Here is a 24,636-nt window from a genome sequence, read left to right as displayed (position 1 = left end):
GGCTGACCGGGGCTCCTGATGAGCTAAACCGGGCTCCTGATGCACTGTCCGAGCTAGGTGGTACCTTGGGGCAGGCGGCTGGGGCGGGCACGTGAGGGGCGCGGGTGAGGCGCTGGGGGCGCGGCGCCTTTAAGGCCCGCGTCAGGCCGAGCGAGCGAGCGCAGGGGCCGGGCGGCGGGGCGGGGCCTCGGCGGGGCTGCCGCGCGGCTTCACCTGCAGTTCCGAGCGCGCGGAACAGAGGCGCGGGCGGCTGCGAGGCCGGCGGACGCACCGGCCCGAGGGAGCGCGCCGCCCGCCGGACTTGGCCTCGCTCCCGGAACCTGGCGGCGGTCGCGGCGGCGCAGCCTGGCCGGAGGCGCCCGGCCCGCTCGAACGGCGGCGGCGGCGATCAGAGCAGCGTGATCCGGACGGCTGCGGGGAGCGGGCTCTGGGCGCCGGGCATCGGGCGGGCGCCGGGGCGCGGCGCGGCGGGGAAGATGACCGCGGGCTCGGGCGTGCTCCTCGTGCTGCTCTCGCTCTCCGGCGCGCTCCGGGTAAGTTGTCGCCTCCGGTCCCGGCCGCCCGGAAGCCCAGGCAGAGTGGGGCCACTCCCAGAGCCGGCGGGGCTCGTACTCGCCCGGCGGGGCTCTCCCGGGCTTCCCTGGCCCGCACCGGGCGCCCCTGCCGCGCGCACCGCTGCATCCAGCCGGCTCCCGCGCTCCGCGAAGCCGCCTGCGGTAGGCAGGAGCGCGGAGCCGCCGGTGCAGCGGGGAGCGGCGGTGCGGAGCGAGGTGGGAGTATGGGTGAGCGGGGGACGCAGAGAGCTCTACCCGAATTGGGAGCCGCCGGGCATCCCACCGCCACCCCAGGTCCGCGGCCGCTGCCCCGGAGCTCGGCTCGCCGGCGCCGGGGCAGGCTGCCCGCTGACGGAGCCGGCGCGCCCTCCATCGCCGGCTCGCCGCGCTCCTCCGGAGTTGGCGAGCCCAGCCCGGGCCGGGGCTGCGGACGAGGGGGGCTGGCGGTAGCTGGCCGGACATCAGGGTGCTGAGGATACCCGGTCTGGCCGCCCCTGTTGGGGACTGGGTGCTCGAGACGCGGCGCCGCCCCCGTCCTCGTCCTCTGACTGCTGGCAGGGACCATCGATGCGGGTGGGCAACGGATGTGGACCGCTGGGCACCCTAGCCCCGGACTCCCGGCCGCGCCGGCCGCAGCCAGTGTCCGGCGGGGCCCTCGCCGCTCGGAGCGGGGTCGAGGAGTCAGGGGCCAGGCAGGAGTAGGGTGAGGTGTACCGGGAGCGCGGTCCCCGCGCCCGCCTTCCTCCTGCGGAGCCCGCGATCTCTGTCCCCAGCCCAGCTCCGCGTCCGCTGGGTGCAGGGCCGAGGGGGGCGCCGCTCCGGGAAGGCAGCGGGGCCGCGAGAGTTGCAGGAACCCCCTCTCGTGGCCGATCGGCCTCGCTGCTCCTCCCGGGCCGCGCTGTTGTAACCTCGGAAATAAACAAGTGCCCGAGGCCGGAGGCCCGCTCTGAGGTTCGGGGCGCTCGGGTGCACTCGACCCACGCTCGCTCGATCGGGCAGGTGGAAACTTTCCTGGGCGAGTTAGCTTGCCCCCGTCCCCCCTTCCCCGCTTTCGGTCCTATTTGGAGCTCGCTTGCCAGGCACGGGGCCGCAGTTTGGAGCTTTACGCGAGGAGTGACCCCGCGCCCTGCTCTTCCTCCCCTCGGTGATTTTCTGTAGGGGCGCCGGGTCCAGGCCCGCGTCAGGGTGCCTGGAGCTCCGGGTCGGGGCGGCCTCCGGAGCCAAGGACTGGCGGGCGGCTGCGCGCCGAGCTGGTGGAGGCGGGCGGCGGGGAGGCGCGTTCCGCTCGGCGGCCCAGGCAAGGCGCGACTGTGGGGTGGGTGCGGGCTGCGCCCCTGCTCCTCGCGCTCCAGGGAGCCGGCGCTGTGGCGCTCCTTCTGTCGCAGGGCTGGCTTCCCCGTTGCGCACGCAGTCTCTCCCTCCATTCCCCATCCCTACAGCTGACCTCGCTGCCACTCCCCGCAGCCTGGGAGGGGCCCTTTTCCCACCCTGCCTTCTGGGCGCCCAGGGTTCTAGACCTCCCACTGGGCAGGATACCCCAGAGTGCTGGGATTGGGGGACAGGACAAGAGTACACCCACCTTTTTTCGGTCAATTACGGGAGCTCTCTAGCCTGGTTAGGCTGGAGATGGGGGCTCCAAGAGTGGACAAGCCTCCAGGAAGTCGGGGGAGAGGACTGGATTGTAGAAACCTCCCCCACCTCCCTGCAGCCTCCCTGAGAGCCAAACTCAGAGCTGAGTCTCTGAGAATCCGCTTTCATCCCTGCCCCTCTGCCTCCTCTGCGGCACCACAGGGAAGAGACAGCCTGCTCCGCCTCACCCAAAGCCTGAGCGCTGGGGTGGGAGGGGACATGGCCCTGGCAGGGGCCTGCTCCCTTGGCCTCCCCTCCCCCATGTCTCCATTGGCTAACTCCTGGCTCTCTTGCCTCCCTATTATGGACAGTCCTTAGACCTTCCCTTCTGCGAGGTGCTGGTGAGGCTCCATCAGGCCCTACGCCCTGCCATCCACCAGCGTGGCCTCCCTGTTGCATGCCCCTGTCGCTGGCTAATATGGTGACCACAGAGGCAGACCCTGGGTTATGTCTGAGTGGAGACTCTGGTGGACCAAGGCTTGGCATAATGGAGCCCTTGAACACAGCAGGCCCTACTAAACTTGGGTTGGATGCAGTTTCTATGAACGTGTGTTTTTTCTAACCTCACTTATTTCCATTCTCAGGCCCACAGTGGGGATCTTACAGCCAGGGAGACCTGCAAGGCTGGATTCTCTGAAGAAGATTACACAGCATTAATCTCCCAGAATATTCTGGAAGGAGAGAAGGTCCTCAAAGGTAAGGCGGATGTGGGAATGAATTCGCATACTGCACTCTGGACTAGGGAGACATTGCCACCTGCAGAACAAGAGGCAGGACTGGCTTTGAGCCAGGCTCTATGTGAAGCGAAGGTGGAGAGGTCAGTGGACATGCAGATCAGTCGACCTAAATGGCCTTTTGCATCACAGGTGAATGATTCAGAGTCCCTGTCACTTTTGAGTGAGGTGAATCATTTCCTGGGCAACAAATTGGAATTCGGATATAGTGTCACCCAAATAATGTGCAGAGAGAGACTTTCTTACCAAGTATTTTTGTGTATGAAATTCTGGATTCTTAAATTATCCCTGCTTTGCAATGCATGATAAAGCAGACGATGTTGTTGGGGATGCGGTAAATAAGCCCACAGACGTTCTGTTCAGACATGGCATGCGTTCTCATTACTGTCCTACTGACAACACGGAAACACACATGCAGGAGGGAGCTGCCAGTTAGCTTCATTGTCACTGCAGGGCGATGCCCACACTCGTGACGGGGACGTCAGAGGCAGCTTCTGAACTCCAGTGACAATAGATCCTCCTGCATAGCGATCTGCTTCCCTCTCAAGACAAACTAGTTAAACTTTTTATTCACACGGGAGGGGGAATAAATCAATTCTTTCTTCCTTGAGGTTTTAAAATGGCACGGCAAATACCTCGACCCTGTGCCTCCCCTCTGTGCATTAGTTTCCCAGAAGTAGATTTCAGCCAGTTTCAAAGTGATGGATGGAACGAACTTTAGCAGAAGCATCAAAGCTGAGTTTCAGTATCCATGACTAATCCACACTCAGGCTGCTGACTTTGTCCCCAGTTTTCTGTTTCAGGGAATACAGAGTTTCTGCCCACCCCCACCCCCAGCAGATCCTTTGTTGGGAGGGACTCGCACAGAGTGGGGGAATTCTTCAGATCCTCTCTGTGGAGACAGCTCGTTGACTTACAGGGTGTGCCTGGTTATATGAATCAGGATCTTATTTTGCACTTAGTCCAACTTTGCTAACTTATTTGTTGTCATCTGAGTTAACTGTCAAAATAGGGGATGTGATACTATTGCTTCTTTCATTGATTATTAAACAACAACAACAACAACAAAAAACCCAACCTCTTGGCTGTGGGCCTAGAAGCAGGATGGGTATATGCTGCAGGAGTGGGCGTCTATGGGAAGAGTTTTCAAGAGATGCTCTGTTAATTGCATGGTGCATGTCATTTTAGGAAGTGTGGACCGCCTTTCAGGATTTGTGGGTTTATGAGAATCCCTGTGTATGCACGGAAAAGGCCCAGAAGATTCTCCCACACGTGCATAGTACTGCAGGCAAAACAGGAGCAGTTCACTTTGGTCCAGCTGTTTGCGTGTCCAGAGGCTGGCATACTTGCCACCTCCCCCATATGGAGCTAACCTTGATAAGATCCTGTAGTATCAGTTTTACTCAGGAATGTAAGAAAAATTGCCTCTGTCTCTGTAACAGCAGGTGCTACCACCTGCCATGGAAGAGAATGACACATTCTCATGCTTTTCATAATAAAATGAGAAATTTCCAGCTAGCATCATCCCTCTCTCTTGGTGGACTGCGAAGGTCCAGGCTGACTTGACCCTCTGCCCTTGGCCCCTGTGGTAGGGAAGCCTTAGCTGCTGGCTGGATGCTGGCCTGCCCCGTATGCCCCAGTAGTTCATCATGGTAGGTGAACTTGGACCAGCTCATGGGCTTCGTGGATACACAACTCATAGTCCAAGCACTTACCCCTGAGATGAGTGTCCCAACCCAACCCTGGTTGGGGGAAAATCACAGAGCATCTCCTTCACCTGTGAGTGCCACCTCCTGTCTGTGCTCAGGGACAGAGAGGTTTTATATCTTAGAAGTAATTTTACACATGTGGAGGCAAAAGCTATCACTGCATACATTTGAGCTAGGGCAGATAAAAATTTATTTACATAGAAAACTTTGCAAAGATGAGACCACAGTGAAGATGCATGTGTCGAAAATAAGTGCCACGATATTTCTGTTATCCTGGTAGAAATCACGCTAAACAGATAATGACTACTTATAATTGAGTTATTCCAATGGAGAGAGCTTAACCTTAATTTGACAAGTGAAGCTTCACGAAGTCACCGTTTTATTCAAAATGCACCGTAAGCCGTTAACAACTGCCTCGAGGCTCCTTCTCTCTGCCCCAGTCAGCTCACCAGCAGCCCTGAATATCCACATTCCAGAAGGAGAGATTTGTTACACAATAATTAACTTGTTTGTGATAAATGGATGGGAAGAAATGTCGTGGCATTTTGTTTTATGTCTAAATGAAAAGCATTTGCATTTGAAAAATTTCATGCTAATTAGGCTTAAAATAGTTTTCCCCAATAGGGTAGCAAATACTATGGAATTGAGAACCTTTTGAATGGCAGGCTGAGCGCTCCATGTGGCACACGGGGCATTTGTTTAGGTGCTGTGTAATTCCTGGATCCACTCCACCTCATGGTTCTCGTCCATGCCTTCTCTGGAGAGCACTCAAGTGTCAGTGCAAACACTCTTACTCTGTAAATTCTGCTCCAGGATTGTTCATTGATGGCCATGATCACAGGTGCATGATCATATCTAAAATAGGATTGTTAAGCCCTTTTCCTTTGGCTTCAAGGAAGTGTTCTCCACGCCATAGATTAGCATGGGGTAGAAGCTAAGCCGGTGTCTTTTTCTCAGCTTTGTTAATAATGAATGGTCAGCCGGGCTCGAGGCTGCAGCTGATGCACTGACCTGCATCGCTCTCTTGTGGTGGGCAGAGTTCTGCAAAAACCCAGACCCCCTTCAAAGCAAAATCCCCCAAGGATGGGAGAGTAAGGGGTGGCTTAGTGGAAACCCAGCACATGTGGGTCATATCTCTCTTTGGTCCTGGAGAAGAAGGCCACGTGTGAGTGAAAATGCTGTCTGCTGGGTCGGAGGAGGGGAATCTGAAAATTATCCCATGAATTCAGATAATACAGAAAGAAGAGCTTTGTTTCTGGTGGCTTCATTTAATGCAGCTACCTCAGAAAAGCCTTCCCTCTCCCATATCCAGGTCAGTTCATGACCATCTTGTGCCTTTAACCATACTCTGCTTCCTTATTAGAGAATGTATATTATCTGAATTTATATTTTCTCTCTTACTAAAATTGTAAGGCTCATGAGGGCAGCAATCCTGTCACTCTGGTTTAACATTTAGAATGTTCTCAGCCAACATTAGGATAAAACCCAATTAACAGAATCTTGAATGGAGGTTAATTTTTCTCACATAACCACGAAGAGATAAGTAGTCAAGGGATGATCAGATCAATAGTACCAATCTCATGCCTAATGTTTATTCTTATCATCCTACCATCTTAGTAATAGTTTGTCAGTGTGTTGCCTCATCATTGCAACCTGGCTGCTGTGGCTCCAGGCATTGCATTTGAGTTTGTAGCAGGTAAGAAAAAGGAAGGAGCAGTAGCACCATCTGCATCTCTTCCCTGTATGATGAAAGTACACACTTTCTCAGAATGCTTGCAGAAGTTCTCACTGGGGACAACTAGGTCATAGGCCACTCCCGTGGAAAGAGGTAGGGAGGCTGGGAAGCAAAGAACTGCATGGTCTGACTAAGACCTATTATGCCCATCACCTGGTAGATGAGTCAGTTGCTACCTGGAGCGTATTTGGGAGTCTTAGGAAGAAAGAAAGGAGAAATGTGTGCCGAGGAGGCAAATGTCAGTGTCTGCCGCATGAGGTTTCTCTGGCCTCCCTACACCTTCCCTGAAGCAGAGTGACAAGTGATGCATTGTCAAATGATTGACTCATTTGAGTACCAAGGCACACAGAGGGAGGGATGGCGGAGAAGGGACCAGATGTATGCAGGAGTCTGGAATGGGTATGTAAGAACTCGCCATGATGTAACTAATGTGGCCAGATGTACCGCTAGCTTATCTTCACAAGTATGTTGAAAATAGCCTCTGTATCCTCCTCTGTGAAGACGGGTAACTCTTGCAGGGTGGAAGCATCACAAGATGTGTGGGCCAGATGCTGAGCAAATCTGAGTGGGTACCCATCACCCAGGGCCGTGCCTGCATCGTGGGGTGGTGGATGTGCAACCAGCATTGTCAAATGAAGTCATGAGTGAGCCAAAAAACACTGACACTACAGTGTTTCTGAGTCCCCTCCATCAACTCAAGACAAGCAGGAGCTGCTCTGAATGTTTAAATAAATGGCACAGATGACAAACCAACTACGTGTGCTGAGGATCAATGGACACTGCGGGTTGATGTCCGATACCCATTCTCTCCCTCTTCCTCACTAACAAAACCTCTTCTCTCCTCATCCACTTGGCCCACACTGAGCCTTGTCTAAAATACTCACACCTCCAGTAAATTCTTAAACCAAAGTGGCAATGTGGCCTTTCTCTGGTCAGCAGAAGCTACCTATATTATTCTGTTAGATGAGATATGTGAGAAAGCTGGTTTTTTTTTCTTGATGAAGAGGAACAGACCTCACTGGCCATACCTTCAGCCTTTTGCCCTTACCTTTTTCTCCTGCCTGGAATATGGGCATAATGTCTAGGGCAGAGCAGCCATCTTGTGGCTATGAGGATGGTGGAGTAGGAACCGGATCTCAGGTGGCATCCTTGAACAACTGCAGACCTCTGGACTCATTATGCCTTGAGAGATGAGAAAAATGAGTGAGAGGCCACAGTTGAGTCTTGTGGCACGCGGCCAAATGCATTCCCTGCCCCGGGGAGAACAGAAAGAGCTATGCGTGCTCCGAGGGCCTGTCTTTCAGTCTGGAAGCTCACAGCTTGTTTCACACTCTGCCTTGAGCCTCTGCTCGTTCTGTGTTCCCTGGGCCTTGTCCTTACTCCTGCTCTAGTGGCCTTTTGTTTCTTTCTAAGTTAGTATCCAGACCCAGCACAGTGGATTGCAGGGACAATGGGCACTCAGTAAATACTTAACAGATGAAGTCAAGAATCACAACTTCAAACTCTCTTTTTGGCCAGGATATGACCGAATCATTAAATATAGTAAGCTAGGGCTGTCTATCTGATCCACCCATCACAGAATGTGAACTCTCTCCTGACTCTCCTAGCCACCGTCTTTCAGGAAGCCAGGAGATTATGCCCTGGGAATCTTGGTCTCAACAAAGATGTGGAGAGAGTGGAGGTGAAACAGGACTGAACCCCAGTGGCTGGCCTCCCCTGGCTTGTGGCCAGGACATTCCTTGCTCTTGAAGCCAGAGGAGGCTTCTCTGAGCACCCAGCCCTCACTGCCTTCTGTCAGCGATGCCTCTGGGGCCCCTGAGAATGACTTCCAGAGCCTGTGGTGGAGATGCTCAGGCGGTCTTTGGAGCCGGCCTTACCTTGTCAAGGGCCCAGTTTTGGGGGTTTCTCAGCAGCCTTTCCCTGCTGTGATTTTGCCTGGTCGCAGAGTTAAGGGATTTAGAAAGGGAAGTTTAGAAAGTGGTTTCTGTCGGATAAGAGGGGAGACCAGCACAGTGATAAAGCATGGAGTCTGCTTTATGCACTGCCCACAGGCCAGAGCTCGTGTTTAAAACAGGCCCTGATAGCCGTGTTTAAAATCAGAAGGAGGCCAAGGTCTGCGGCCCCCTGCCCTTGGCTGCCACACTGCGTGCAGGCCTAGCTCTGCTTCCGTTGCTCCCCCCGCAGCCAGGAGGGAGATGCCCATGCCTGGGCTTCCACTCTAGGTCCAGAAGCCCATAGATCAAGAGCATCCCGCCCATCTCGTCCCTGCCCCTCTCACCCCTGCCCCTCTCCTATCACCCCCCATTAAATAAAAATCTTCATTGCAGAGATGCCCACACCAGTCAGATGTGAGGATGAGTGCCTCAGCCACACTGCAGTTTAAAGATTAAGAGTTTTGCATTTCAGAAATGTGTATTTTAATGGAGTCTTAAGATGAGGGAATGTGAACCTTTATGTAATTATAATCCTGAGTCCCAGCTGGATCTGTGACTGGGTGACTCTGCAAAAGTCTTGTGGAATTCTCACAAAAGCCTGTAGGGGAGGTGGAGTTATTCCCATTGTGCGGATCAGAAATCGAAAATCCGGAGGTTGAGAGATTGCCCCAAAGGCATGCAATGTGTCTTCCCTCTTTGTCCAGGCCCACGCCCACGCCCAGCTCATTCACATCTCCCTCTGTTGTGAATGGGTTGGTTTCTGGAGCATTTGAGTTACAGGCAGACAAGAGAACACCCAAGATGTTCCAGGCACCGGGCACCGTGGTAAAATCCGCAATTATCAGGCATTCAGACATGCTCGGAGAAGGCAATGGCACCCCACTCCAGTACTCTTGCCTGGAAAATCACATGGACGGAGGAGCCTGGTAGGCTGCAGTCCATGGGGTCGCTAAGAGTCGGACACGGCTGAGCGACTTCACTTTCACTTTTCACTTTCATGCATTGGAGAAGGAAATGGCAACCCACTCCAGTGTTCTTGCCTGGAGAATCCCAGGGGCAGGGGAGCCTGGTAGGGTGCCGTCTATGGGGTCGCACAGAGTCGGACACGACTGAAGCGACTTAACAGCAGCAGCAGCAGCAGACATACTGTTTCTCATCTTGGACGTTTGAAACAGGCCTGGTACACCCAGAAGTGCTTGATCGTGGCTCCTGATGTGTGAGGGTCCATCTGAAGTGAGTCCAAACTCGGTGGACACTTTGGGCTTGCACAGCTGGCCCTGGGATTAGAAGAGCCAGGGTTCTGCGATGCCAGCAGGAGTTTTTGATTCCAGGCATGTAGCAAACAGTCCCTGAGCTGCACTGTCATTTGGCTTTCAGACTCTGCCCGCGTCCAGGGCACAGCAGGGAGCCGTGAGGGGCCAGGAGCTGAGCTGAGGCTCAGGACTGGCTTCATAAACCACTCTTGCTGCTTCTTGGAGCCTGGGAGACATGGATGGGCCTCCTGAGAAGAACTGAGATCTCTGGTCTGAAGGAGCCGTCCACCTGCCCCAGCTGATCTGCCCACACCATCTCCTGGGGGTTGTTCCCTCCATCTGCAGGTGGTCCTTTTTGCCTAGGTCTGGGGTTCTGGGTGTTTGCAGGGGCCTCCAATTCCAGGTTCCTCCCTCCCTCCCTCCCTCCATTCTTCTTTCTTTCCTTCTCTTTTTTGAAGCATGGTTAAGTAGATGCCAGAACTAACCACAAACTGCAAGCAAGCGAGGAAACCAGCACTCATCTTTTCAGAGAATGTTTCTGTTATTCTGACTGTCTGAAGGAGCAATTCTTACTCTGAGTGAATTCCACTATACAAAATAACCATAAGCTGCGTGACTTTCTTTCCATCAAGGCTGGTAAATTTCTCCCCAGTGTGCTCTTGTAAAACCTCTTGGCACTTCCTTTTTCTTTTCATCTTCAGAGGGAGCTGTTCTATATTGTAAGATGGGCTGGTAAAGAGTCTGCTTTTTATTTCAAGACTGGTAATTTTGGTAATTTATTGCCCAGATTCTAGGCTGCCCTCTCCTGGTGACTTCCAGTCCTGTCTTAGTCCACCCACCCCTGTTTTTAAACGAAAGAGAACGAAACAGAACAAAAACCTACTTCTCTTTGACTAGTGTATGCTACCAAAGGCCCTTTCCCCTCCAGCCTCCATCAGGGCTGGTGTTTATTGAGGACGTACCCTATGCTGATGTGGACTTATATTTCATACCATACAGACACCCGTGGGCTCTGCCAGAGGCCACACCCCAGATCACCAGATCTGTCTGGTCCACATGACTTTCCACTCCCATGTTGCCTTCCGCAGGGAGAAATCTGCTTAGTTTGTGGATTGTAATAGTATCTTAGTGTGGTACAAAAATGTAGCAGCTTAAAAGACGCAAATTTATCAGCTTGCTCTTCTGGACATGAGACTCCAACATGGGTCCCCTGGACTAACATCCAGTGTGGGCAGGCTGGGGCCCCCATGGAGGCTCCGGAGAGGGGGGCAGGAAGGAATCCATTTCCTGCCTTTTCAGCTTCTAGAGGCCCCCCTGCTTTCCCTGGCTCACGGCCCCTCCTCCTCCATACCAGCACCTGGCCAGCACAGACACCCGGACAACTCCCCACACCTCTTCCTCCCACATCACATCCCCTTTCCTAACGACTGCATCTTCTGCTCACAAGGACCCTGAGACAACCTTGCCCCTCACCCCCCAGATAGTCCAGCATCGCCTCCCATCTCAGGTGCTGAACTTGACCGCATCGGCAGAGATCCTTTTGCCATGAAACTGACTGAAAACTCTCAGGTCCTTGTGCTGAAAACTCGCAGGTCCTTGTGCTGAAAACTCACAGGTCCTTGTGTGGAGGACCTGCTGAGTCTCTGGCATCGTGCATATTCTTCACTAAGCTCCTGTGGACCCTCGCTCATTCTCAGGGAGTAAACTGAAGCCCAGAGCGATTCAGTGGCCCAGCAGAAGTCCTGGCTGAGGGAGGCTGTTTGCACACAAAGCTGCAGCCCTGAGCCCTGGCCTACGTTGCCTTCCTCCCATCCTGCCTCGTCCAGAAGCTCCTGCCTGTGATACCCAATACCCATGTCTGTAACTAGGACCCTGGCTGGCAGCTTCTTCCTGGGTCCTGAGATGGAGATTGGCCACTTTGGAGACTAAAAGGGGAAACGGTGACTGCAGAGCCCGCAATAGCTTCTGATCTGGTGCTTTCACTGCGCCTCGTTCGGCTTCAGTGTGTTTTCTTGCTGACAGCGTGTGGGGATTTAGGAAGGATTAAGGTAAGCCTTCAGTGACAGATAAATACACGCAGGGCAGGAGATGGCCACCCCCTGCCTTGCTGATAGGAGGAGGGTCCCCTGGATGTGGGAGCTCACCTACCCAGGGAATGGCTTCAGGAGAAGCTGCAGGCTCTCCTGGCCTGGGACAGGTGCGCTTTCCATTTGGAACAGTTTAGTTCCAGCTCCCAAGATGGGTGTACAGACCCCATGTCCATCCAGGAAGGAGACCTCTCTCTCTGGTCTTTGAGCCAGATGGAAAGGAAGGCTCACAGAGCAGACCACGTTCCCCCTTCAGGTGTATGCACCCAAACTTGGTGCAGCTGACTTGGAGAAATGAAGGAGTCTCATTGGGTTTTGCTGCCCAAATGTGAGTTTGAACACTGTTGATCTGCCTGAATCAACAAACACAGTTTGATTTTCCTGGAAAGCTGAGTGGGTCCCTTGGTGTGTACTTGTGCTAAGCCAGGGAAAGGAGAGGGTGAGGAGTGCAAGTTGAGCCGACCAACAGGGTAGGGGGTGTTCCTGGGAGAGGTGAAATTCATAGGGGGAACAGAGGGGAGCATCCTTCTCTGGGCCTCTTGTTTCCTGACCTGCAGTGAGGCAGAATGTCCAAGTGTAGTCTAGGAACTGCCTGCCTGGGCGACATGGTTAAGCCCCACAGGTCCCTGGGTCCCCTCTCACACCTACTACAGCTGCTTGGACAGTGGCACAAAAGATACACCAACCCAGACCTGTGACCGTGACGGTGTTTGGAGAGAGGGTCTTTGCAGGTTCAACTAAATTAGGGATCTCAGGATGGGATCATCCTGGATTATCCTGGCCCCCACATCAATGACAGGTGTCTTTTTAAGAGACAGAAGAAGAGATGTAGACACTGGGGAGAAGCCATGTGACAATGGAGGCAGAGGGATGTGGCCACAAGCCAAGGATACCTGGGAGACCAAAAGAGAGAAGAGGTAGGACAGACCCTCCCCTGGAGCCTGTGGAGGGGGTATAGTCCTGCGACCTGGATTTCAGAAGTCTGGCCTCCAGAACTTCAAGAGAATAAGTTTTTTATTATTATTTTAAGTCTGTGGCCACTTGTTATAGCAGCCTCAGGGAACTCACACATGCTAAGTCACTTCATTTATATCCAACTCTTTGCGACCCAATGGACCCCAGGTCCAACTCTTTGCAACCCCCTGGAGTGGGTTTGTCTCACCCTCCTCCAGGGGATCCGCCTGACCCAGGGATCAAACCCACGTCTCTTACGTCTCCTGTATTGGCAGGAGGGTTCTTTACCACTATTGCCACCTGGGATGCACTGAATCAGAAATCTTGGGGCTGTGGCCTGGGATTCTGCCTGCTTAATTCATCTCCTAGGGAAGCTGATGTTCCTTAAAGCCCGAGGGCTTCCGGTCTAGAGGATTTTTAGCTTCCGAATTCCAGAGATCAGCATCCCTTAAGGCAAAGTGTGTTTTCCTTGAGGGCTTCTGCCAGCAGGTAACCTGCGTCTTACAGTGCCGCTCACGTCGGCGATGGGAAGGATGCTGTGGTTCCCGTCTCCCCAAAACAGTAAATGGGGCACTTCAATACAGAAATGTAGGCTCTCATATTATGAAGCCTGATACAGAACAGTTTCATTGAAATTAAATTCATTGAAATTAAAATGTATGTGAACATTTGTTCTCCTCCCATTATCTTTCCCGATCAAATGGAATCTTAACAAGGATTATAGCTCAGATAATATCTCATAGATACACTGTAAATATTTTGTTAATCTGAAGGTCTACGTTTGGGAGTGGATCGTTTAACTGCTGCTGCTGTGACGTGGAGGCCCCCGAGAAGGAGCGGCCGCGCTCCGGCAGGAAAGCATTTATAGAACATGCCTCTTCTCTCCCCAAAACTGCTTTACTCTGCAAATGCAAAAAGGCATTATTTCTGGCTCCCAGCATCTTGTTTCTCTGTTTCAAGCAGGCACATTTTTGCTGCGTGGCCTCTGAGCTCTCCTGCAAGGTGAGCAGGTTTTCCCCAGGAAGCAAAGGAAAGCAGCTGCTCAGCTCAGGTTCCAGGGCATCCCTCCTCCTGGGGGCCCCCTGCACACCACCCGCCCCCCCCCCACCTCTCTCCTCTGGCCCTGGACCTCTGCGGCTATGTTGCAAGTGGACTCCTCACAACTGCCACTAGACTGTTGCAAACCACCCTGCCTGCTGGGTCTGTGTTGAGGGGGAGCCTGGGGTACCCCAGGAGGGTCCAGGTCTTACTAGGAGTGAGTGGCTGCAGCCATCCTGTCTTTCTGGATTGCAATGCACAACCAACCCAAAGGCCAGTGACTAGCATGGAAATGGCCCTGGCCCTTCCAGAGCTTGACCACTGCCCTGAGCACCAGGATTCTCAGGCCCCTGCACTGTTTCAGCTGGCCGCTTGGGCAGCATAGGACATGAGAACCTTGGGACAGCCAGAGCAGAGTGGGAGGGGCCCTCAGGTTGGAACATTCTGGATCAGTTGTGTGGTCGCTTTCTCCTGATGCTCCGTCTGTTTGTGCTGCTCTGGTTGTGGAAGCTGTAAATGGGGTGAGCTGCTTCACACAACCCCTGCAGTGAGCTCCAGGCTCCCATGGGTGCCCCATCCCATGCCTGCGTCTGGCCCCATTTGAGGAGCTGGTCAGACAGTTGTTCTGTTTTCCAGTCTGTGGGTCAAACCTTCGTCTGGCACTGTACCCAGCCCCTCTTTGGTGCCAACTACCACCCTCTAAGGTTGACACATAGCTAACCCTCTTTTATGAAGCAGGGGGCGCTGACGGAAGATGGAAGATGACATAGGGACGCCTGTTTAATGGGGCAGCCTGCCTCCTGAGGCCCGCCCTTGCTGCATCCTGTTCATCACCTCCGCCCTGACTCCCGCCCAGGGAGACCCAGCACCTCAAGGTGCAGGGTCTGAAAGCTTCGGGAGTGCAGGGCCAAAGTCCCCATCATCAGCTCTGTGGCCCTAGACATGTGCCGTGGCCAGTGTGACGTCTGAGGCTGCATCCCCAGGGAGAGAAGGCAGTTCAATGCCCAGGCTGGCCTTGAGGGCCCAGTGGGATGGACATGTGGCTTTCAGGAAGCCAAGTCTGGCTGGTGGAAAGCGACCCACTGCCGGCCTGTACCCTGGTCACTGGTCTTATTAGCGGATAACCCAGACTCTCCTCTCCCTGGGCCCTTCCCCTGAGGTGTGATGAGCTGGCCTTTCCAGGAGTGATTTTTCCATTAGACAGCGGCTTGATTGGATATTCTTTATGGTTTTCTTTGGGGACTTTTTCCCTTCTTGACCTTTATATTCTTATGTGTGGCCAGGGACCTTTCGGCAAAAGACATGTTTTTAGAATTGAATAAATAAATGATGGAGAGGCTTATTTAAAGCTTCATAGGCTCATGGGGGAGGGAGGCCGCCCATGGACATAATTTCACTACCATCGTTTATTAATAGGATTGGGTATGATTGGATTATGTCTTATCACATTTAATAATGTGGTGTGATGAGCTGCTGGAATCATTGGGCAATGAGTGTCCGAAGGTAGCCATCACCATGCTGCAAGCCTCCTTACTGTTTAAAGCTTTATTTTCATCTTATGTTATTCTTTCCCACCTTCCCTCAAATACAAAGAAGGGATTATACCACTTGTCTTATGTAGTTCTTACTAGCGTAAGATAAAAAACTGAAGACCAGCAAAGGGTTGAAGGCAATAAAATTGTGATCAAAAGTCCATAAAATTATAGAACTATGTTTTCTTAAGAACAGAGAGGCTTCACAATCACTTTTTTTTTTTTTTAAAGAAATTGGACCCTTTAAGGATTTATCTGTGGAGAAGTGTAAGATATACTTCCATGTAAGGGAAAAAATACGTTACGTGCTTGAAAGGTTAATGACTGGTAAACGTCAATTTTCTACCATCCTGGCTAAAAAAAATAGCCTGTCAGACCTAAGATGTCATGCCGCCAAAATTGCAGAGGCCTCTGAAATCCACTTTGAAGCCTGGGATCCCGTGGGAGTGCCAAGGGCAGGGGGACAGGCTGAACGCCAGGCACATCTCCCTCTTGCTGAGCCACGGCACCTCTGCTAGAAGGGAGAGCGTCTCACAACTGGTGAGAGTGTTTCTCCAGTGTATTTTTGGTTTAAAGATTTAACGAACGCTCTGGATTCCTAGTCCTGGAAACTGCAGATGCTTGACAGCAGATCTGTCCCCCTTGATAAACCTGTATTTGTGGGTCTGTGATATGGGAATCCTAGGAATTTGCATTTGAAATACTATAAGCATGTTGTTCAATCGCTCAGTCATGCCTGACTCTTTGCAACTCCATGGACTGTAGCACACCAGGCTCCTCTGCCCTTCACCATCTCCCCGAGTTTGCTCAAACTCTTGTCCACTGAGTCGGTGCTGCCATCCATCTCATCCTCTGTCACCCCCTTCTCCTCCTGCCTTCAATCTTTACCAGCATCAGGATCTTTTCCAATGAGTCAGTTCTTCGAATCAGGTGGCCAAAATATTTGAGCTTCAGTGTCAGCATCAGTCCTTCCAATAAGTATTCAAAGTTGATTTCTTCTAGGATTGACTGGTTTGATCTCCTTGCAGTCCAAGGGACGCTCAAGTCTTTTCCACCACTATAGTTCAAAATAATAAATTCTTAAATTCTTAGGTCTCAGCCTTCTTAATGGTCCAACTGTCACATCTGTACCTGACAACTAAAAAAACCATAGTTTTGACTGTATGGATCTTTCTCAGCAAAATGATGTGATTTTAAATATGACGATATCGATGGGACTTCCCTGTGGTCCAGTGACTAAGACTCTGCACTCCCGATGCAGAGGGGCCCAGGTTCAGTCCCTTGTCAGGGAACTAGATCTCGCATGCCTCAACTAAAGATCCCACATGCTGCAGTAAAGACCCAGCCTAGACAAATAAATAAATAGTTAAAAAATAAAATACATTTCTCCTGTAACATTTTGAAAAAAAAATTAAAAATACAATGACTGTGACAGGCTTGTGTTGCAGCCCCTGGGATTAGAATGCGGTTGTTTCCACATTTTGGAATTCCAGCACACAGAGATTCTGGAACTTTCTAGAATTTCACAGGGACAGACTGAGGGATGGGAGGGGGAAACCCTCTGAATTGTACCCCTCCACCTCTCTCCAGGTGTTCTGTGCTGTGTCTGGTAGGCAGGTTTGGGATGGTGGAGCAGATGCCCTGCAGTTAGAGGAAACAAGTAAGGAACCATCCCTTGTATGATAATTTCCCAGTGTCCTCTGGGTCCAGCATCTTCTGCTGGATTAAATGCAGCCCTTGATAAGGGTTCTCCTTCGTCCTAAGCGAGGGAAGACCGCCCTCTCGTCCAGCCTGGCTGACTCAGCAAAAGGGAGGGACCAAGGGCTGTCTTTCTGATTTCTCTGCGAGCAGGATTGAGTTCCCCACAGGCTGGCATGAAGCCATAGGCCTGCTCCAGCATCTTACATTCTGAGACTCCAGCCTGGAGGGTCGCGTGTCTGTGTTTAAATCCTGAGAATCCTCCGTGCTCATCTGACACAGCATCGGCAGTGCTCACCTGTCAGCCTCACACGCTGGGCGAGGTCGCCTGAACCTAAAATAGGAATTTGATTTTCCAGCACCATCAGCCTGGAGGCTGTGCCTTTCCGCAAGATGGTTCCGTCACGGCATGAGGGAGTCTTAGTTTTGTCTTTTCCTGATTGAAAGAAGAAATTGAAGGGTGACAGATCTCGCCTCGATGTGCCCAGGTTTGGTTTAGAAGCAGGTGGGGGTTTGGGAGGCCACGTTTAAATCAGGCAGCTGACTGGGGGCAGGGATGGGAAGGGGTGCCAGGCAGAGGGAGAGGGACCCGAAGAGAAGGGACCTGGGAGTGGACTTGAGGACTTGGTGGCTTCCTTCTTCAGTTAACGTTGTGTCCTAAGTGGCCTTTCCTCTCCACACAGAACGGGCACCGAGAGGAGAGCTCTTTCCAAGCCGGGCCTCCGTCCTTCCGGCAGTGCACGGAGGTCTGTGGGAGACACGGTCCATTGTCGGGCTCTAAGAGGCTTCTGGAAAGACAGCATTCTGTGCCGTGCACAGACAGAGTCCCCCAGTTGGTCTGAGGTTGCAGCTTCAAGGAGGCACTAATTAATCACTTCCCCCAGCCCCAGGGGAGCAGAGGGGCTGCTCCCTGAATAAGGAGGCTGCAGCTCCCCCCTCGTCTAGCTGCTTTGCTCAGTGGGCAGAAAATGGCATTGTTTTCTCACTTTGAAAGGTGGTTATTCTATCAGGAAGGCATCTCTCCTGTGGTTACCTAAGCACTGTCTTACTACATTTCTCTCCCATCAGTTCTGAAACCTTATTTCCTTCTTGCTTAAATGCCGCACATGTGAGTGGACACTTCTGCTGCTGGGGAGAAGCATTGTGGGTGAGGGTGCTATTTTTCCCGGAAGTTCCGGGTCTCTCTCCTGGATGGTGGATGCTGAGGGCGAGACCATGGGTGACTCTGGACACTTGCCTGTGTTTTATTCTGAAGGAGCCCTGAGTTCTGAGTGTCAGCCAGCAGCCGAGGAGGCAAACGCTTATCTGTTTATTTCCTATCATGTTGTGCTGTGAATCTCAACTCGCCGTCTCCCAGTGGAATGGCTCCTGGTGTGACTATAGCATCTCCCCGGGAAGTTATTTGATTTTTGATGTAACGAAAAGGATTAATGCAGTTGGGTTTTGATAAGGCTGGCCGTCTAGTGTGGCACAGACTTGCTTGTCCCGGCCATATCGCTGACAGCCGGATGGTTACGCAGGAGCACTGCAGAGCCATGATATGGGCGTGCGGAGATAATTGTAGTTTTGCTATTTAAAAAATAAGTCTAGTGCTTTACAATGTTACAATGATAACCTGTTTAGGGAAACTCACAGTGCCAGGCTCTTGGCACAGAAAAACCTCTTCTAGCAGCTTGACTTGGATCCTATTAATCTATTTTTATTTTCCCAAGCATAAATTAAAGTCTCATTGCTGATTGAACTCACAAGCTCAGTTCAGTTCAGTCCAGTTGGCTCTGTAGAGTCCAACTCTTTGTGACCCCAGGGACTGCAGCACACCAGGCCTCCCTGTCCGTCACAACTCAAACTCATGTCCATTGAGTCAGTGATGCCATCCAACCAGTCTCATCCTCTGTTGTCCCCTTCTCCTCCTGCCTTCAATCTTTCCCAGCATCAAGGTCTTCTCCAGTGAGTCAGTGCTTTGCATCAGGTGGCCAAAGTGTTGGAGTTTCAGCTTCAGCATCAGTCCTTCCAATGAATATTCAGGACTGATTTCCTTTAGGATTGACTGGTTTGATCTCCTTGCAGTCCAAGGGACTCTCAAGAGTCTTCTCCAACACCATAGTTCAAAAGCATCAATTCTTCAGTGCTCAGCTTTCTTAATGGTCCAACTCTTACATCCATACATGACCACTGGAAAAGCCATAGCTTTGACTAGATGGACCTTTGTCAGCAAAGTAATATCTCTGCCTTTTACTGTGCTGTCTAGGTTGGCCATAGCTATTCTTCCAAGGAGCAAGTGTCTTTTCATTTCATGGCTGCAGTCACCATCTGCAGTGATTTTGAACCCCAAGAAAATAAAGTCTGTCACTGTTTCCATTGTCTCCCTATCTATTTGTCAGGAAGTGATGGGACCAAATGCCATGATCTTAGTTTTTTGAATGGTGAGTTTTAAGCCAGCTTTTTCATTCTTCTCTTTCACTTTCATCAAGAGGCTCTTTACCTCCTCTTGGCTTTTTGCCATAAGGGTGGTATCATCTGCATATTTGAGGTTATTGATATTTCTCCCTGAAATCTTGATTCCAGCTTGTGCTTCATCCAGTCCAGAATTTTGCATGATGTACTCTGCATATAAGTTAAATAAGCAAGGTAACGATATAACAGCCCTGATATAATCCTTTCCCAGTTTGGAACCAGTCCACTGTTCCATGTCTGGTTCTAATTGTTGCTTCTTGACCTGCATACAGATTTCTCAGGAGGCTGGTAAGGTGATCTGGTGTTCCCACTTCTTTCAGAATTTTCCAGTTTTTTGTGATTCACACAGTCAAAAGCTTTAGCGTCGTCAATGAAACAGAAGTAGATGTCTTTCTGGAATTCTCTTGCTTTTTCTATGATCCAACGGATGTTGGCAATTTGATCTCTGGTTCCTCTGCCTTTTCTAAATCCAGCTTGAATGTCTAGAAGTCCTCAGTTCATGTACTGTTGAAGCCTAGCTTGGAGAATTTTGAGCATTACTTTGCTGGCATGTAAGATGAGTGCAATTGTGTGATGGTTCGAACATTCTTTGGCATTACCTTTCTTTGGGACTGGAATGAAAACTGACCTTTTCCAGTCCTGTAGCCACTGCTGAGTTTTCCAAATTTGCTGGCATGTTGAATGCAGCACTTTAACAGCATCATCTTTTAGGATCTGAAATAGCTCAGCTGGAATTCCAAGCATAAATTAAAGTCTCATTGCTGATTGAACTCATAAACTAGCGTTGACTTAAAAAAACAGTCACAACCTAAATGTTGAGAGTTATGTTTTATTCCACATAAATTTTTAGGACTTAAGCCCTGAGAGAACACCTCTAAGGAGAGGGAAGGGTCAGGTTATATAGAAATTTTGCCATAAGGAGCAGGTAGTCTGAACATCCAAGAATTATTGTTAATTAAAGAAAACCAGACATCCCAAGTTAAGGAATTTAGTGCTTTTCTATGTATGGGAAGACACAAGAGTCTGGGCTCAATGAAATCATTCCTTTCATATGAATCTCAGCTCTCTGGGGCCAGTGTCCTATGTTTTTCACATCCTGAGTTGCTCAGTTCTCATCGTAGGGAGTGGCTACAGCCTGGTAGCAGCCACATCACGCAGATTTTCTTCCCCTTCCTGGATGCCCTTAGGGCTCAGAAGTCCACATTTGGAGGCCTGGAGTCGCTGATGACTGAGACATCCTTGTTTATTGATAAGGCAGGAAATGCTCCATTTCTCACTAGAAGGAAGACCAGGAGTGCGTATCTCCAGTTTTGAACTAAATATCATTCCATAGATTTTGTATCTGTGATGTGTTTATGCTTTTGCTTTTAAATGATCTGAAGAGCTGAGATGAGATGCGCTTGGTTAGATGGGTGAATACCTTGATCTATGGGGTGATCTTGATCGAGGTGCCCATTCGGTGTTGTACCTGGGGTTTGTGGGGAGAGAGGATTAGCAGCCACAGTAGAGCAGCGTGCCCCCACACTTCTGCCGTTTTCCTGTCCCCACCAGGAAAATGACAAAGCTGTGCCCGAGCTCCCGATGCTGTTGTGCTCCATTCAGATGTTTTGATGATGATGGGGACATCTGTCCGTCCCAGGACGATGGACCTGCTGATCTATCACAGTGGCTGTAAGAAGGCCACAGCGTCAGGGGACCAGCGAGGTGCACACTCGTCACTATGACATCGTGCTGTTCATTTTGCCATTGGTGGTAGGGATTCACTTCGTGAACTCTGTGGGTCTCTGGATTCCTAGATTTCAAAGTGACTGTAGCCATCCTTGACCCATTATCAGTGGATTCTAGAGAGTCGTAGGCCCTCCATGCCGTGCTCTCCATGGCTCTTCCCTTCTCCCCCACAGCGCCTACCCTGCCAGGCACCAGCACTGACTCACCTGCCCACATAGCACAACCCTGCCATCCCTTCCTTCCCTGCTCCGTCCCGTTCTTCTGGATGCCTCCCTTCTCATCTTGCCCCTGCATGGAGGGGAATCTTCCAGGGCCTCCCGATCCAAATGTCATCTCTCCACTGGGCTCTCTTTGGCTGTCATCTCCCTCCCTTTCTGCCTGAGCTAAGTGAAATTAATTCCTTCCGCTTCCCTTGTCTCACAGTTTTATTAAAATGTGCAGTGACATCATGTTTATCGTCCTCTCCTCCATGGCTGCCCCAATTGTGGTCTTACTCTGAGTGTGTTTTCTGGGTAGCAGAGAAGTGAGGGGAGGGCGTGTGTTGGGGGATGGAGAAAGAAGAACTTGGCCCAGCACACACCCAGGGAGGGATCTTTGCAAGAGGAAGGAGATAGCTCTGCCCACCTCTTGGAGGAGGCAGAGGCTGGAGCTGACAAGCAAGGAAATATGAAAGCGAGATAATTAGAGAAGGAGGGGCATAAAATGGAAAAGCCAAAGTATTTTTCATTTTGCACCTCGGTGTTAGGGCTCACTCAGTTTATTTATTAAGCCGTTATCAAAGTAAAGTGAGACAAGTGGGTCTCAGTCTAATGAAATTGCCCCTCTGTGGGCCGTGTGAGCTTCAGGTATCCTGAGCATAATTGGATAACAATGACAATTATTGCACCGGGAGTTTTAGTGCTGGCTAGCCTCTCCTTTTGTGCTTTTTCTGCACAGCAGCTCATGGGCCTTTTGATGAAGCCAGGGCAGGGCTGACCACTCCAGCTGCAGTCCCCACTGGGAACTGCACACTGGGTGCCCATCAGGCCCACAGACCTTCACATTTCAGCTCCTGGTGCTCTTCTCCGTGTTGGAACCTGGATGAAAAGCCCTTCTTGCTGTCATATGGTGAACTGCTGAGCAGGCTGCTCTGCTGGTCTGGGCACCTGCAAGGTTGGCAGTTCCTCACCTGGGGGTCAGGGTGCCAAGGATGCCCACCAAAGACTTCTGCTTTGTTTTTTAAAATTATTTGACCCGTGCCCCATCCCTACACCTCCATCCCTCTCAGGTAGGCCTGTATCGTTGCACTGCTGAGAAGGGGGCATCTCTGTAAAATTGTTTTGACCTGAGGGGATCAAGCTTCAAGGTGCTTGTGTGCTTAAATGTGCAGGAATCAAACTGCTTGGCTGATAAAACGGCATCGATTCATCTCCTTCCCCTGCTTGCTGAGCCTGAGGCCTCCCCAGATGAGGTAGTGGGGGTTGTGGTCATATGGGGAAGTTCTCATTCTCGGTGCCAGAATGATGTGTCAGTGGGCTGAGGACTGGGTCTTCATCAAGGCTCAGCAGACAGGGACTCCAGCAGCAGCCCACCTGGCTGGAGGTGTGGGGAGAGGTGGAGAGGAGGGAGCTTGAAGAACCAGAGACTCTATCATTGGGTTCAACCCCCCAAAAGCGGGTCAGGCCTTACAGTTATTGTTCCAGGAGGAGAACAATCAAAGTGCAAGAGAAATAGAGGCGATTTGGGAGGAAGGGAGTGTGGGAGGGGCTGGACGGGGTCTCCAGGAGTGTTCTGTGTCCTCCAGGAGCAGAGAGTCAGAACTCTGCTAGGTCACCACTCGCTCCTCTGAATGTGTGAGCTTGTGCAATGCCTGAGGTTCTGAGGGAGAAGGCGCACCCGGGGCCTCACCTGCATGCCCACTTTTGCTGTGATCTGGAAGGTGTGAATCTGATCAGCTTCACTTCTTAAGTGGAGGCTTTAGGTCCTGACAGCAAGGATCCATCCACGTGGAGGGTGAAGACTGACCTGCGGTCTCTGCTACCTATGGTAACAGGTGCCGTGGGAGTCCCTGGAGGAGATCAAGGGGTGGTAAGCTTGCTGGGAGCTGCGGGTCCAGGGTGGCTGCCCCACCTCTCTCATCTGAGCACCATCCATGGTCCTGTATTTCTAGGGATGAGAAGCACATGGCCATGCCCGCTCATCATCGAGCTGCCCTACAGGTCTCTACCGCAACCAGGAAGGATGGAATGCACATCCGGGAACACTCTCTGGGGTGGGCGGGCAGGGGGTGCTAAGCACCTGGTCCTCCTGCCCAGCTGATGGTTCAGCCCTTGCCCAGACCTCGCTGTGTCTCGGTCCTTGCTTTCAAATGCACCCTTTGCCAAAATGCCAGAAGGAGCTGGGGAGGCAGAACCACAGCCACCCAGAGGCCATGCACCCCCCTCGTCCTGTCCCTCCCAAGCTCCTGACTAAGCCACATGCCTGCTGCTCCTGGTCCTCCTCTTCACACTTGTCCCGGGGCCTCTGCTGGGACCCTCTGTATCTGCTCTCACTGTGCTTCCTGCCTGGGGCGCTTGGCTCTTGTCCCCTCCCTGGGGGCATCCCTGCCAGCTGTTGCCCTCCTGGTCTCCCTGCTCCATCTGTCTCGGGGAGCAGCACAGCTGCCCAGAGCCCCTCCCTGTTATCCTCTCACCCATCACACCTGCCCCCGCTGCATCGCAGTTCCAGGAGCACCCAGGCCCCAGGGCCTGAGCTGGCCAGGTTCAGAGGGACACTGAGGGCCGGTCACCAAGCAGGTTATGTCCCCACTCTGCTCTGATTCCCTGCCCCCCCCACTGATGCCACCCACAACCCCCTTCCCCCCGAGCAGGTTCTCATGACTGTCACCCTCCTTCTTATCCCCTAGTGCAGTTTCCACCCCTGTGGCTGGAATTCTTTGGCCCTTCATCCCTCCCCTCTCTTTTCCCGGGAAGTTCCTATGTCTTTTCACCTCAGGCAGCAAGTCCTGTTGGAGGCCCCCTGCCCCTCCCTGGTGTCTGGCCCCCCACTTCTCCCCTGCCCCTTGGCAGGCACTGCTATAGGAACCATCATGTGACTCAGCCCAAGGAGCTCAGCCAGTGGACCTCGCATCCCCCCAGTGCACCTGCTGGGGCCAATCACCCATGGGTGCTGTCCTCCTGGGCAGAGAAGGATCCTGCCCCCAATGCTGGAAGCTGGGTGCCCTCAAAGCCCCCAGGGGCTGGGGCAGGGGGGAGACAGTAAGGGGTGTAGAGGTTTGGGCGCTTCTGAGGACGGTGTACTCATCTGAGTCCTGGGGGACACAGACTCAGACTTGTTTCCAATTCAGATGTGTGGCCAGTTTGGACGCTGGTGAGAAAATTCCCAATGGTCTAACGTTCCAGGAGCCAAACACAGCAGAACTCTGGGTGGAATCTCAGGCCAACAGTCCATGACTACAGGTCTGACTCTGCTGTAGATCACACAGCCATGCGTGGAGGCCGCACTCAAGTGAGCCTGTGACACCCCTGGAAGCTGGGCCACTGGAGAGGAGGGGACACCTGAACCAGGGCCTATGGCTGTGGAAGAAAACCTCCTTGAGAGGCTGGAGACAGCCCAGCC

At 52.1% G+C, this 24,636-nt stretch overlaps 1 protein-coding gene across 2 annotated transcripts in view; it reads left to right on the top strand.

Moving 5' to 3' along the window:
- The first annotated feature begins 236 nt into the window (after nt 1-236).
- The window catches only part of CDH4 (cadherin 4), a 482,605-nt gene continuing 458,205 nt past the window's right edge, over nt 237-24,636 (top strand). For both annotated transcript variants that reach the window (XM_042229909.2, XM_027976984.3), the window contains exons 1-2: nt 237-533; nt 2,768-2,879. In XM_042229909.2, the coding sequence (XP_042085843.1) occupies nt 477-533; nt 2,768-2,879 (169 nt within the window). In that variant the 5' untranslated portion in view covers nt 237-476. The remainder of the gene's footprint in view (nt 534-2,767; nt 2,880-24,636) is intronic.

This window comes from Ovis aries, chromosome 13 (assembly GCF_016772045.2).
Source record: "Ovis aries strain OAR_USU_Benz2616 breed Rambouillet chromosome 13, ARS-UI_Ramb_v3.0, whole genome shotgun sequence".
Classification (NCBI taxonomy): Eukaryota; Metazoa; Chordata; class Mammalia; order Artiodactyla; family Bovidae; genus Ovis; species Ovis aries.
The sequence above is the reverse complement of the archived record's forward strand: the minus strand, read 5'-3'. Positions and strand labels throughout refer to the sequence as shown.